The sequence below is a fragment of the Amphiura filiformis genome, chromosome 4 (assembly GCF_039555335.1).
Source record: "Amphiura filiformis chromosome 4, Afil_fr2py, whole genome shotgun sequence".
Classification (NCBI taxonomy): domain Eukaryota; kingdom Metazoa; phylum Echinodermata; class Ophiuroidea; order Amphilepidida; family Amphiuridae; genus Amphiura; species Amphiura filiformis.
Window position 1 is genome coordinate 42,818,711 of NC_092631.1, and position 13,612 is coordinate 42,832,322.

Genomic DNA, 13,612 nt, shown 5'->3' on the forward strand with positions numbered 1-13,612 from the left:
AGGACCCCTCCACTTTTACCATGCTTGAGAAGTATGTCGCATATGAAGACAAGGTACGCACTGGTCACCTTGGCAAGACCGCCACATTCTGGCTCCGGGTGATAGATCATACCCGTCTGATTCTAATGTTGCAGTATTCTGTGAAGACTAACAACTTGGCCCTCTTCCACAAGTGCAACAGTGATATGGCAGACCTATTCTTTGCCTACGATGGACAAAATTACTCAAGGTAATTCAAATTCAAGACTTATAAAATACTAGAGTAGAGAAGTATATAATGATAATGATTGAGTAACTATTATAATTGATTTCATCATTAGTAGCAGTGATGAAATAATTATGCACGATTGCATACTTGACGTGGTATACTTGACGTGGTATGATGCTTTTCTGACAAATATCGACCTGTCTCACCCTGGCGCCAAGGATCTCCTGGAGATAGGTGGAATCGCGGTGGCGCGGTCTCTCATCCCTGGTTCTCTCTGTGCGGTGGACAAGACCAGCGAGGAGACCTTCATGAAGTTCGCCAAGTCACAAGGTACAGAAATACTAGTATGCACCTATTTTGTGTTACTGATACTACCCGAGTCAAGGGTGGCATGGACAGAGAAACTGACCAAAATTATCCGCCAAATTCCATGACTCGCCTAAATATTTTCCTGTATTTCACCAGTACATAATATCGTGATATTACTATATATATATATATACGTTGCGGTTTAAGGTATAAGTTGTTTTTTTATTTCCAGGTGGCGTGGTAGGTCTCTTCTCCATGTTCGGTGCTTATCAACGATGGTGCCGTACGACATCAACCCGGGCTCAGTACTTTGAGAAGATGCTTGAGATGTGTGGCCTCATCGATGACCCAGACTGTCCCAAGGCCGGGAAACACCGTGAGCTGGAGAGAGCTGAAATCAAGAAGTCTGAAGATGCCGTTCAGCGTACCATCACCGCTATTCGCAACTTTGTCAATCCTTTCTCCTTGGTCGACAAGGACCGCCTGTACATCCTGGCATCTGGTGCTCCTGTTTCCCCAGAGGTTGAGTTTGATGTGCTCCGTGCTGAAGCAGTTGGTAAGGAGGCCAAGGAAGCATTCATCCAAGATCGCTTGATGAAGGACTCTGAAGCTCTATTCTTTGAGCCAATCAAGAGGCAGAAGCTGAAGACCATGGAGGCCTGTAACAAGTCAGTGAAGCTCACTGCCTCACAGGGAAAGGTATGTGAACCCATAATCGTATATAACTATAATAAATCAATGTTGTAGTAGTGTATACATGATTAAGTGACGCATGAGAATTGTTTCCAATTTCATCTTTGCAGGTTATCCAGTACCGTGAGCAAAGTGACCTAGGTTTTACGTTACTCATCAAGTCACAGAACCAGGATGAGCCCCTTAACCTTGACGAGCTGATGCGTTATTCTCTAACCCCTGTTCCTCACAGCCTCGGCACGGCCGACGGGTTCTTCAATAAGACCAACAAGGCTACTATTCTTCATTTCCTGATGGAAGATGGTCCTGAGGATGTCCCTTACCCAGAAGACGCCCTATACATCCAGGATGGTAATGCACTTTTCCACGCCCTGATGAACATCCCCCCAACGTTTGGTCAAATTTGTCTCCAAGTTCTAGATCAGATGGTGGCGAAGAAATTTGTCTTCTCAACCGATTCTTACCTAGAGGACTCCATCAAGGCCCAGGAGAGATTGCGTCGTGGCGTCTCCCAGCGGTATATCGTAGAGGGACCGGCAACAAGGAAGCCGTATGATTACAAACTATTCCTGACCAACGATGCGAATAAGACACAGCTCTGTAAACTACTGCTACGTGTATGGGACAGCCAGGCAGCGGCCTCTCGGCTTGAGAAAAGTGGCACAGCGGTGGTAGTGGTTGAGGGCAAAGCATACCAGCTGGACTCATCAAATGGTAATGTGAGTATATTGAAATTCAAGTGATGCATATTATGTTAACATGTCTTACCAAATGTCCAGCTCTTTAAGGGCACCATTTTAATCCTCTTTCTTGTTTCTCATGATCGTAGTCTAAACTATAGCAAAGGTCATTGAAAAAAGTGGATACAAATCATAAATCAACGATGTATAAAAAACGAACCCCTTGCACATTGCAGGATACCTGAAAATTATATTATTTATAGTAATGTTTGATCTGGGTCGGACTAGCCAAACACAATACAGAATAGTGCCCAATATTATAATCACAACTTGAATAATGACGTCTTTCAGGTAACGTCGCGTGAAATCCATGAACTGGAGTCGAACCAGGAGGAGACAGACACCCGAGTTGTGCTGTATCTTAAGTATGCTGCAAAGATGGGGTACAAATCAGCTGTGGTGAGGACGCCAGACACCGACATATTCTTCATCCTCCTGCACCATGCTAACTCCATCCCTATCGCCATCTACCTGGACACAGGAACTGGGAAGCATCGTCAGATTGTGAATGTAAGTGAACTGGCACAGTCAAAGGGAGCTGACTACTGCACCACTGTACTTGGACTGTATGTGTTCACCGGGGAAGATGTAACAAGTGCCTTCAAGGGCAAGGGCAAGGTTGTACCCCTGACGAAGTTGCAGAGCCATCCCAAGTACCACACAGCCTTCAGGTGAGAGTATTTTCCTTATGACAATTAGTAGCTTTCCAACAATCAAGTAATTGCCAAAATACAAGTGCCAGTACAGTACGATTTTATAATATGTTTATTTTGTTTTTCAGAAAACTTGGTGATGAGTGGTCTGTAGAGCCAGAGGTGTTGGATGATATTGAGGCATTTACGTGTTTGATGTATGGTCGGGCCCGGGAGAAGTCTGTTAATGCTGTACGCAGCATCATGCTGAAGAATATGATGGGGGATGACGAGCGACTGACGTGCAAATCTAAGGTGGATCTCTCCCGCCTTCCACCATGCAGAGACAACCTTATCCCACACATTAACCGTGTGAACCACCACCTTGCCCTCTACAAGCGAGCTGAGGAGACGACCTTCTACAGCCCCAAGCCCTATGATCCTGGACAAGGATGGGAGAAGACAGAGGAGGGCATCTTGGAGCCAATATGGTCATGTGCACCTATCCTTCCCCCTTCCCTCATTGACTTGCTAGTAACTGTTGAGGAAGAGGAGGAGGATGAACAGGAAGAGATGGAGGATGAACAGGAAGAGGAGATTGATTATGGGCAGCTTTTTAATGATGATGATTAGCATGGAATGTTCAGTGAATACTGTACTGCTCTTCTCAAAATATGTTCCTACTAGCTATTGTATCAAGAACAAAATGTCAGTTAGAGCCTTTCTCTGCTCAAGATAACCTGTTTAACTATGTAGTGTTATGTGTAGATACATGGACATGGCTGTTCTATGAAAAGACTCTATCTTGTAAGGGCAATGAGCGTAACAAATTTTCCCAAATGGCTTTTCGGAGTCGAGTAAACATGAAAGGCCAAGGTTTTAGTAACAAAAGTGAATCGATAGAGCAGAGGTTAAAATTTGTGTATCTCTGATCACGGAATATGATTGATGGTGGCCTTGTGATATTCAATGAAATTAGTTTACTTACCACTTCAATAGCTAGTCGTGTCGCGCAAGATGATAATAGTATAGTAGTACAGATACTAGCTCTTTCATTTATTGAACTCATATTTTGTCATTTCGCCCTATTTATTAGCATGTCAAGGGACTTCAGAGTTAGTTGATTTATCACATTTTGTTAGTTTCCTTGTATTCAACATGTTTAAATCATGAAAATAACCCTTTTAATTGATTGCTCATGTCCACATTATCCCGAAAAATGGCGTCATTTGTCTTCCTATGATGTCTAGTTCAAAAGTTATGTCAATAATTGAATTTTGACGGAATCCAAGATGGCCGCCAAGATGGCCGCCAAAGGAACCCCATGGGACAATATTTAATTTTGGGAACACCAAAATTCGTTTACTAGACACCTTCAGGATTACAAAAATGTAAGTTAGAAAAAAAAAGCACTGGGTGAACGGGAACCCCCTCTGGGGACTACACTAAACCCTTTTCCCTAAAATTCAGCATTGCTTTCATAAACCATATTATATGTTTCTCGTGCCACAGTTTCAGGACATATTATTCATACCCTGTAAACACCACTATAAATTATGGAAATTCTCTTATTCCCATGCTATAATTGAAACTCCACTACATTGACATTTAACCTTGAATGCCATTATTTTAACTAGTGCTTACTACACTCTAAATTACAGGGATATGAATTCAAATCCAAAAAACTTACTTTCAAAACTTAGTTAGGGACCAATCAATATAGGATTAAAATAAGTCTTTACAAAGTTTTATAAATTTCAGTCCCACAAGGACTTCAAAGACTTATTTTCAAGTTTGAAAGATTTAATTTTTAAATCCGATGCGGACTGTAATCAGTGACAAAACCTTTGGATTAAAAAATAAGACTATCCTTAGACTTAAAATGTCAAATCCTTGAAAGATTAAAAATGCAAGTGACAGCAAGTCCATTGGATTTAATATTCAAGTCCTTTAAGATTTACTTTTAAGCATATCTGGGATTTATTTCAAAATAATATAAATCTTTATGGGGATTTAAATATCGATATTAAAATACAAGTCTGTGTGACTTCTTATCAAGTAATACGTATATTCACGGCAGTAATACCAAGTCAGGACTACTTCTTTCATAAAGTTCAAGCAATCACCAATTATCACCAGGCATCACCAAACATCACCAGCTATCACTAGCCATCACCAACCGTCACCAGCTATCACCAGCCATCACCAACCATCACCAGCTATCACTAGCCATCACCAACCGTCACCAATCACTATCACCAATTATCACCAGCCATCACCAACCATAACCAGCTATCACTAACCATCACCAACCGTCACCAGCTATCACTAGCCATCACCAACCGTCACCAGCTATCACCAACCATTGGTTTAATGTTTAAGTCTTTCGAAAGATTTAAAAATAGATTTTCATTTCCCGATCCCAAAAGTAAAATTTAAATCCAACCCCGCGTAAAATAAATCTTTAAAGACTTAAAAATTTACAAGTCTCAACTAATATTTTAAGTCTTTCTAATTTAGAGTGTACACCAATCACTGTCACTATTATTCAAGTTTTTTGCAATAACCTTTCAATTCCCTCTGAGCCCTTCCAAAATCATATTAGCCATCAATCCTCTCATACACACATTCCCTGGGCTTGGATGACGAACAGATGATAATTGCATTTTGAGAACAGGGTATGAGTTTTTGTACCCATTATTGTCAAAGGTTATTCAATGAATATACAAATATATTGGGGTTCAAGAACTGTGCCCTGATAGATGAGCAAAAGAACATGTGCAATTTCACTTTGTTGTAGTTCGCAACACAAACTTAAACTAGTCAAATAATTCTTACATAGCATCAAGTCAGGGTTTCATACTCAAAGGGTAACTAAAAAAACATGTGCAATTTCACTTAGTTGCCAGCGGAAGAAAACGGGAAGATTACAATGGTTTGTTTCCAGCGGAAGAACCCGAACGGTTACAATACCTAGCGTGGGGGTGTAAACCCCCAGCTAGGTAAAAAACAAATTCAAAATGTGTTTTTAAGCACCTTTTGTGTCCCCCATGCTAAATCGGTAATCTGTACACCCTTTGTCACCCTTTGACGTACAATTTAGAGTATAAACACGTAGATGACTGTACATGATCTAATCATCCCGGCTGGAAGATGTTGAGCAAGACTCGTGTACTATACATCACGCTCATACGTTATATGACAATATGACGTACAATCACGTTTGTAATGCATGGTTTGAGGTTTATTCAGCTAGTAAGTTAGATCTCGTCATACACATTATTATCATGGTATATTGTAATTGTATACGTCAATTTTGTTCAGTTTGATTCAACCGGCTTATAAAGTTTTACTTTACACGGAAGGGAAGTTAGCAAAAAACAATAAATTTATGAGTGTAAAAGGGGGGGGAGGTGGTTTTGGGGGAAGGGGAGGGACAAATAATATTTATAAAATTATAAGTAAGGCGAGAAAGAGAGAAATCCTGTTCTACGGGCGAACGGACCTTTCAAGTAGGGTCGGTCGGTCGGTTGGTATTTAAAAAAAAAATTTAAATAACCCAAAAATCACAAAAATCTGTAAATAAATTTCAATTTGAGAAAATACAAAAAAAATTGTCCTGAAATTTCCGAAATTTGGGGTCGGCATTCATTTGTACAGGAAAAATGTGTTTCCCAATTTGTTCAAAATAGAACAGGGTTTTCGTTTTCGTCGCATAAATACATAAATAAATAAATGTAATGCAAATATGGCGCTGGCCATCTGGTCACGTGCGCATTTATAAATGCGCATTTATATATACAACCGAAGTCTACTGATCATGTTACCGCCTTAAAGAAGCTGGGTTTGGACGTCAGCATCCCAAATCAAATGGCCCCGCCCATAGCTACATCAACTCCCAAACCACCACCCAGGACCGTCCCTACAGCCCCAGCAGTTTCTACAGAACAGCCACTGAATCTGTCCATGGAGCAGATGGAGAGTCTACTCAAGGCTGTCCATTATAAGCCGCCGACCTTGCCCTCCTTCTTTGGAGAAAGATCACCTCGTGATGGAGAAGTTTCGTTCGAGGTCTGGGTGCGTGAGGTTGAGCGACATCTGCAGAGGGGTACTTCAGAGAACCTGATGCATAATCAAATCAGGAAGTCTCTGAAGGGCCCAGCTCTTACATTCTTCTTGTCGATGTCAGGGGACCTGAACCTTACAGAGACCATGATATCGATGAGAAGTTCGTTTGGGTCAGCAGAGAAAGGAATTTCTCTGCTGCAGAAGCTATTTCTTTCCACCCAGACTGAGGACGAAGACGTGGCATCGTTCTCCAGAAGGTTGCAAATTGCTCTAAATATGGCCATTACCAGAGGGGCTCACGTAGATGACCGTGATGGGACGCTGCGTGAGGTCTTCTGGAAAGGTCTCAGAAGAAGTGAAATTAGGTTGTCAATTAGGTATTTACACGAGTCAGGCATACCATTCGATGATCTCGTCCAAAATGCCGGGACGTGGAAGAGGATCTTCGAGAGTCGAGGCAGAGGAGTCAACCTGCGAAGACCGTAAGGTCCCACCAGGTGCAATCAAAAGTCCAGGAGGACGCCCCTGCAGCGACTCGGGGAGTCAAACCCGGATCTTCTTCCAACGAAAGGACTCGCCCACCTGTGAGGTGCTGGCGTTGTAGAGAGTTTGGACACGTCAGGAGAGACTGTCCAAGGCAGTCTTTAAACTGCCCCGCGCCGATAGCAGAGGGCATGCAGTAGGCGCGGACTCTCACAAGCAGCCCAAAACCACCAATAATCTCCTGAGTCGTTCGGTAGGGGAGGCAAATGAAAGTGTTATTACAATCAATGGCATTTCTAGCCGCTGTCTGGTTGACTCTGGCTCACAGGTCACCACGATAGCAGAGAACTTTCACGAGCAGCATCTTGCAGACCTTGAAATTAAACCGGTAAGCGATCTCCTTCAGATCGAAGGAGCTGCTGGACAACATGTTCCATTCCTGGGATATGTTGAGGTGATAACGTCTGTGGGAAAGGGTGTTGCTCCTGAAAGAGATCACGCTGTCTTAGCATTGATTGTACCTGACACCAACTACACCAAACAAGTCCCGGTAGTAGTTGGGACCAATGTGATCAGGTCCTGCAAGAACAGCTGTATCGTGAAGAACGGCATCAAATTCTTGCAGAAGATGACACTTTCATCTGCCTGGACCATAGCCTACAGATGCACAGCCAATAAAGATCGCTTCTTCCGGAAGAGCAAAATATGCAATGTCAAGTCTACCAATGTCAACCCTGTAGTAGTAGAGGCAAATCAGGTCACACTACTTGGTGGTTCTGCAAAATCTGGACCTGGTGGACTTGAATACACTGCAATCTTGGAACCAACATCAACCAGTCTTCCTGGAAGTTTGGCCATAAACCCAGCCTTAGTGAGTGTCAAGCCCGGCGAGGACGTCCCCATCCTGGTACACAACCTGTCCAATAAGTCTGTCACCATTCATCCAAGGACAGTACTCTGTGAGTTGCACACAAGTTCATGGATTGGTGATCCCCCTGGGACTCCCACCAGGAATGTGCAACAACAGCAGATGACAACCACCAGTACCAAAGATCAGTCTGCTGATAGCAGTAAACGGGTCACTCCAGACGAGTCAGTGGACCTCAAAGATTCCTCCCTGACTGACCATCAGATTCTTCATGTCAAAGATCTTCTGAAGAGTTGGACTCCAGTCTTTTCCACCAGCAAATCAGACTTGGGACATACCACAGCCGTCCAACATGAGATCCCCCTGGTAAATGAAACGTCTCCATTTAAGCAACGTCACAGACGAATCCCACCTTCACAATATGATGAGGTTCGTCAACATCTCCAGGAGATGTTGGATGCTGGGGCCATCCGAGAGTCGCATAGCCCTTATGCCTCTCCAGTGGTTCTGGTACGCAAGAAGGATGGTAGCCTAGGATTCTGTGTTGATTTCCGAATGCTGAACCAAAGGACAATCAAAGACGCCTATCCGCTTCCCCGGATAGAAGAGACCCTCGATTCACACCATGGTTCTCATCCTTCGATCTCCAGAGTGGATATTGGCAGATTGAGGTAGCCGAAAAGGACAAGCCAAAGACTGCAATCACGACACCGCTCGGTTTCTATGAGTGCAACCGAATGCCATTTGGCCTGACAAATGCACCTGCAACCTTCCAGAGGTTGATGGAACACTGCATGGGAGACCTCAATCTGAAGAAATGTCTACTCTACTTGGATGACATTATCGTGTACTCAAGGACATTTGAGGAGCATCTTGAGCGCCTAACAGCATCTTTGAGCGTCTTAAACAGTATGGTCTCAAGCTCAAACCATCTAAATGCCAGCTGTTTAGGGATCGTGTCAACTATCTTGGACATGTGATATCAGCCGAAGGTGTGTCCACTGATCCTGAGAAGACTGAAGCCCTGCGTACATGGCCCGAGCCTAATGATGTCAAGCAGCTAAGATCATTCCTTGGTTTTGCTGGATATTACCGGAGATTTGTGGAAGGTTACTCACAAATTGCAAAGCCATTGAATGCTCTCACTGGTGGACGCCCAAAGAAACAGAAAGGCAAAAAGAAGCCCTCTCTCAATACCCCACCACCATGGGAATGGACGGCCAAATGTTGCGAAGCTTTTGACACTATAAAAGCTAGACTGATGGAACCACCGGTACTTGCATATGCTGACTTCTCTAAGCCTTTCATCGTACACACTCGATGCCAGTGGAGAAGGGCTGGGAGCAGCACTTTACCAGCTCCAGGATTACAAGGAGCGTGTTATTGCATATGCAAGTCGGGGGTTGAGCCACAGTGAAAAGAACTATCCAGCTCATAAGTTGGAGTTCCTAGCTTTGAAGTGGGCTGTCACACAGAAGTTCCATGAGTACCTTTATGGAAATGACTTTGAGGTTGTTACCGAAAACAACCCTCGGACCTATGTGACAACCACAGCAAAGCTGGATGCTACCGGTCACAGGTGGCTGGCTGCACTGTCTGCTTACAACTTTACCATCAGATACAGGCCAGGCAAAGCTAATAATGATGCTGATGGTCTATCTCGACGCCCACAGCTTACATGTACTAATGACAATGACACTCAACCAGAACTTCTCCAACCTGATGCCATCAAAGCACTGATTCAGTACCATCAATTGGGTCAGTCTATTGCGCAGGCACTATCCCAAGCAAACATGTCTGAAACCAATGTAGACCCCCTGTCATGCCTGGGGCCATGTCCCCTATCACCATGAGTAAATGGGTGGAGCTTCAAGCTGATGATGACATTGTAGGCAGAGTGGTAAACCTCAAGCAACAAGGGACACACCCAAAGGGCACTCAACTGAAGCAAGAACAGCCAGAAGTCCGGATCTTACTCAGGGAATGGAATCGCATTTGCTTCAGAGAGGGAGCCCTTCACCGTAAACGGATGAGCCCAGATGGTACCACTGTCTATCAAGTAGTTCTGCCTAAAAGCATGCGGGAGACAGCACTGCGTTGACTGCATGATTATGTTGGACATCTTGGGAAAGACCGGACCTTGGAGTTAGTAAGATCACGCTTCTTTTGGCCAAAGATGGCAGAACGTGTTGCAACCAAAGTCAGAACTTGTGATCGGTGCCAGCGGCAAAAGAAACAACCTGGTACCAAAAGAACAGCATCACTGGTCAATATACAGACAACTGAGCATATGGAGTTAGTCTGTATCGACTACTTGACATTGGAAGAGTCTGTGGGTGGCTACAGCAATATCCTTGTGATCACAGACCATTTCACAAGGTATGATCAAGCCATCCCCACTCGCAATCAAACTGCCAAGACCACGGCTAGAGTTCTAGTGGAAAATTACTTCTACCACTACGGACTCCCAGCTAGACTTCATTCTGATCAGGGTCGTAATCCAGAAGCTCTGCGAGGTCTGTGATGTCACAAAGTCCAGAACAACCCCATATCATCCGCAGGGGAATGGACAATGTGAACGCTTTAACAGAACCCTCTTACAGATGCTAGGTACTCTCCCTGGTGAGAAGAAGTCTAACTGGAAGTCCTATGTTGCTCCGCTGGTTCACGCGTATAACTCAATAGTCCACGACTCCACTGGCTTCTCGCCGTTCTACCTTATGTTTGGGAGACACCCGAGGCTCCCTGTAGATGTATACCTTGGCATTCAACCGAGGGATGAAACTCAAAGGTCTCATCACGAGTTTGCCAGTGCAGTTAGGGAGCAACTGGACTTTGCTTTCCAGAAAGCAAGTAAAGCAGCAAGTAAGTCAGCCAAGTCAAATAAGGAATTATATGACTCTAAGGTTCGTGACTCCATGCTGCAGCCCAAGGACAGAGTGTTAGTTCGGAATGTAGGACTGAGGGGCAAGAACAAATTGGCGGATGCATGGGAGCAAAACGTGTATCAGGTCATCCGTAAGGTCAATCCAGATATCCCTGTATATGTAGTCCGACCAGAAGGTGGTAGTAAGGAGCGCACCTTACACCGTAATATGTTATTGCCTTATCAGTCTCTGCCACCCCCTAGCACTGACATGTTGCTTCCAGTTCCACAGGATACAGAAATACCTCAGACAGCAATGGAAACATCTCCAAGATCAACAGACACAGACACCTCCCATAATCAACCTCTACGACCAGATGCTCCAGTGTTTATTCCACCGGAGCGTCCCCAACTGCCAAGCAATAATCACCCGACAACGGATACAAACAGGTCACCTGAAGAAATTTCAGGACCAGATTCGTCAAATTTGACAGATGTATCAGCGGTAGAAGCATAGCAAGATGAAGAAGAAATATCACTGAGCAACGAGGAATCTCAACAACCTGAACCTCTACCACCCAGTCGGCCTAAGCGAAATGTGCAGCCTCCTGATAGACTCACATATTCTGCTCAGGTTACACAACCTTGGATGCTGAAGGCCGAATTCCTCGTGCAGAATAGGGACCTCTTCCAAGCGGACAAGGATCTTCTTGCACAGCTTGCTACCACTCTCTGTCATGTCGTAACACACTAATTCGTCATTTACCCTACTAACATTCCCTGTATGTCGAATTTAGGCAAATATCGAGACGACATTTCATAAAGGCGGGGAAGGTGTAACAATCAGGAAAATTGACCCCCCTACATTTTTTATTTAATCTAATGTGGCAAGCATGCCAGACCTACAAAAGTTTATATGTTTCTTAAATCTATCTGATGAGTCATAACTTCATCTAAAAGCTTTGGTTTTAGAAACTTTCTGGCAACTTCACAAGTTTGTGAGATGACTCATTGTCAGTTTCATCTCAAAGTTCTTGGAGAGAAGATCATCTATACTTTGTCTCTACTGAAATTCATCACGAATTTGTATTAATATTATATGTAGAAGAGTTTTCCAGCCTTCAGCTGTAACCACTCGAAAGTATTTATGTTCTTCTGGTTTTTGCCACAGGTATGATTGTATTTTTGTTATCTTTGTAGATAATTAATTATGTTTAAGTAGATTTAAGTTTGATTTACCGAAGCAATGTTTATTAATATTATTGAGTTGGTATAATTGTTTGTTACAACAATCTATGAGTCGAACAGATCTAATTTACTTTGGAATACATAATTGTGATTTGACACCTTTGGGGATGAAGAATTAATTAGTTCTTTGCTATTTTAAAGTTTGTAAACTTTGATTATATTGCTTCTGCATGTCGATGTAGTAACATGTGCCTAAATAGCCTCATCTCCATGACACAGTTCATTAACCTGTATTCACTAGGTATACACTGTCATGACCTTAGTATTAGCTAGGAATGAGTTATGATACCCATGACACGCATTGTTGATGAACAGGAGCTATAAACCTGCACAGATTACTGAACTGTGTCCTGGGAGACTGGCTCTTGGAATGTCGAACTGGTTTCACTTCATTAGTCCGAGGACCCAATGATTTATGTCCAAGCTATCTGTGTAGAAACACAGGCAATTCAATGTGTATTGTAGGTATGCGGTCATAGCAAGGCATAAAGCAGATCATTCTTCAGAATAAGCCTGACCATTAGTCATTTTTCTCAGAAGTCTCAAAAGACACTTGTTTCTTCCATTTAATGTACTCTCATCACTATTGTCATAGTTCAGTAGTTGTACATTCACCTCACATGCTTGAGTTAACCTGGGCATGATGTTACACTACCAAAGACAGCCAGGGTCACTAAATAGTTCAGATACACTCTAATGCTTTCGAACTGTGCCTTTTGAGTGGATGTATGATGCTCCAGCCAAGTCTCTTTACTTATTTATACCATGTCCTTGATGTTTTGGTGATTTTATGAATGGACTTACGTAGATCTATGACCGGATGCATACCATGCACTATTGTTAAAGATATTATAACATGATAAAGAGAACATCTTACTATTGTTCTTCGTGAATACTTTACCAATTAATGTTATCATTTAATTGATACATTTGACGTAGTTTAGAAATATTATTTAACTAATTAGTTGCTTATTAATTAGTGGTCACTTATTATTTTCTTTTGTATATGATGTCAGCAATTTAATTTGATCAATTGCATGAGATATGAGTTTGCAATGATTTATGGCTCTTCAGAAATATGCCATAGCCTTAATTATATTTGAATTTGGATAATTTCTTTCAAAATAAGAAATGCTAATTCATGGTTATTTTATGAGTTGATTGATTGAATGAATATCAATATCTCATGGTCAGTTTCATCTCAAAGTTCTTGGAGAGAAGATCATCTATACTTTGTCTCTACTGAAATTCATCAAGAATTTGTATTAATATTATATGTAGAAGAGTTTTCCAGCCTTCAGCTGTAACCACTCGAAAGTATTTATGTTCTTCTGGTTTTTGCCACAGTTGCCAGAGTTTTCCCTGTTTTGGATGTCATCGTGATCATCGAAAGCACATTCGTGATTCTACTGTACGCTGCATCTACAACAGTTGGCCAACTGCAACGAGTTCATCCAGATCTTGTCTTCAACAACTCCTGTGATAAGGAACTTTATG

At 42.7% G+C, this 13,612-nt stretch overlaps 2 protein-coding genes across 2 annotated transcripts in view; both read left to right on the forward strand.

Moving 5' to 3' along the window:
- The window catches only part of LOC140150908 (uncharacterized), a 67,856-nt gene that overhangs the window by 34,969 nt on the left and 19,275 nt on the right, over positions 1 to 13,612 (forward strand). The window lies entirely within an intron of this gene.
- On the forward strand, positions 761 to 4,310 carry LOC140150907 (uncharacterized). Its single transcript, XM_072173064.1, has 4 exons — positions 761 to 1,216; positions 1,321 to 1,929; positions 2,242 to 2,621; positions 2,732 to 4,310. Exons 1-4 carry the CDS (start codon positions 773 to 775, stop codon positions 3,213 to 3,215), a joined length of 1,917 nt encoding a protein of 638 aa, XP_072029165.1. The 5' UTR covers positions 761 to 772; the 3' UTR covers positions 3,216 to 4,310.

Coding starts and splice junctions, on each gene's coding strand:
- LOC140150907 (XM_072173064.1), top strand. CDS start 773: ATGTTCGGTGCTTATCAACGATGGTGCCGTACGACATCAACCCGGGCT. Junction 1,217..1,320: donor TCACTGCCTCACAGGGAAAG/GTATGTGAACCC, acceptor TCATCTTTGCAG/GTTATCCAGTACCGTGAGCA. Junction 1,930..2,241: donor TGGACTCATCAAATGGTAAT/GTGAGTATATTG, acceptor GACGTCTTTCAG/GTAACGTCGCGTGAAATCCA.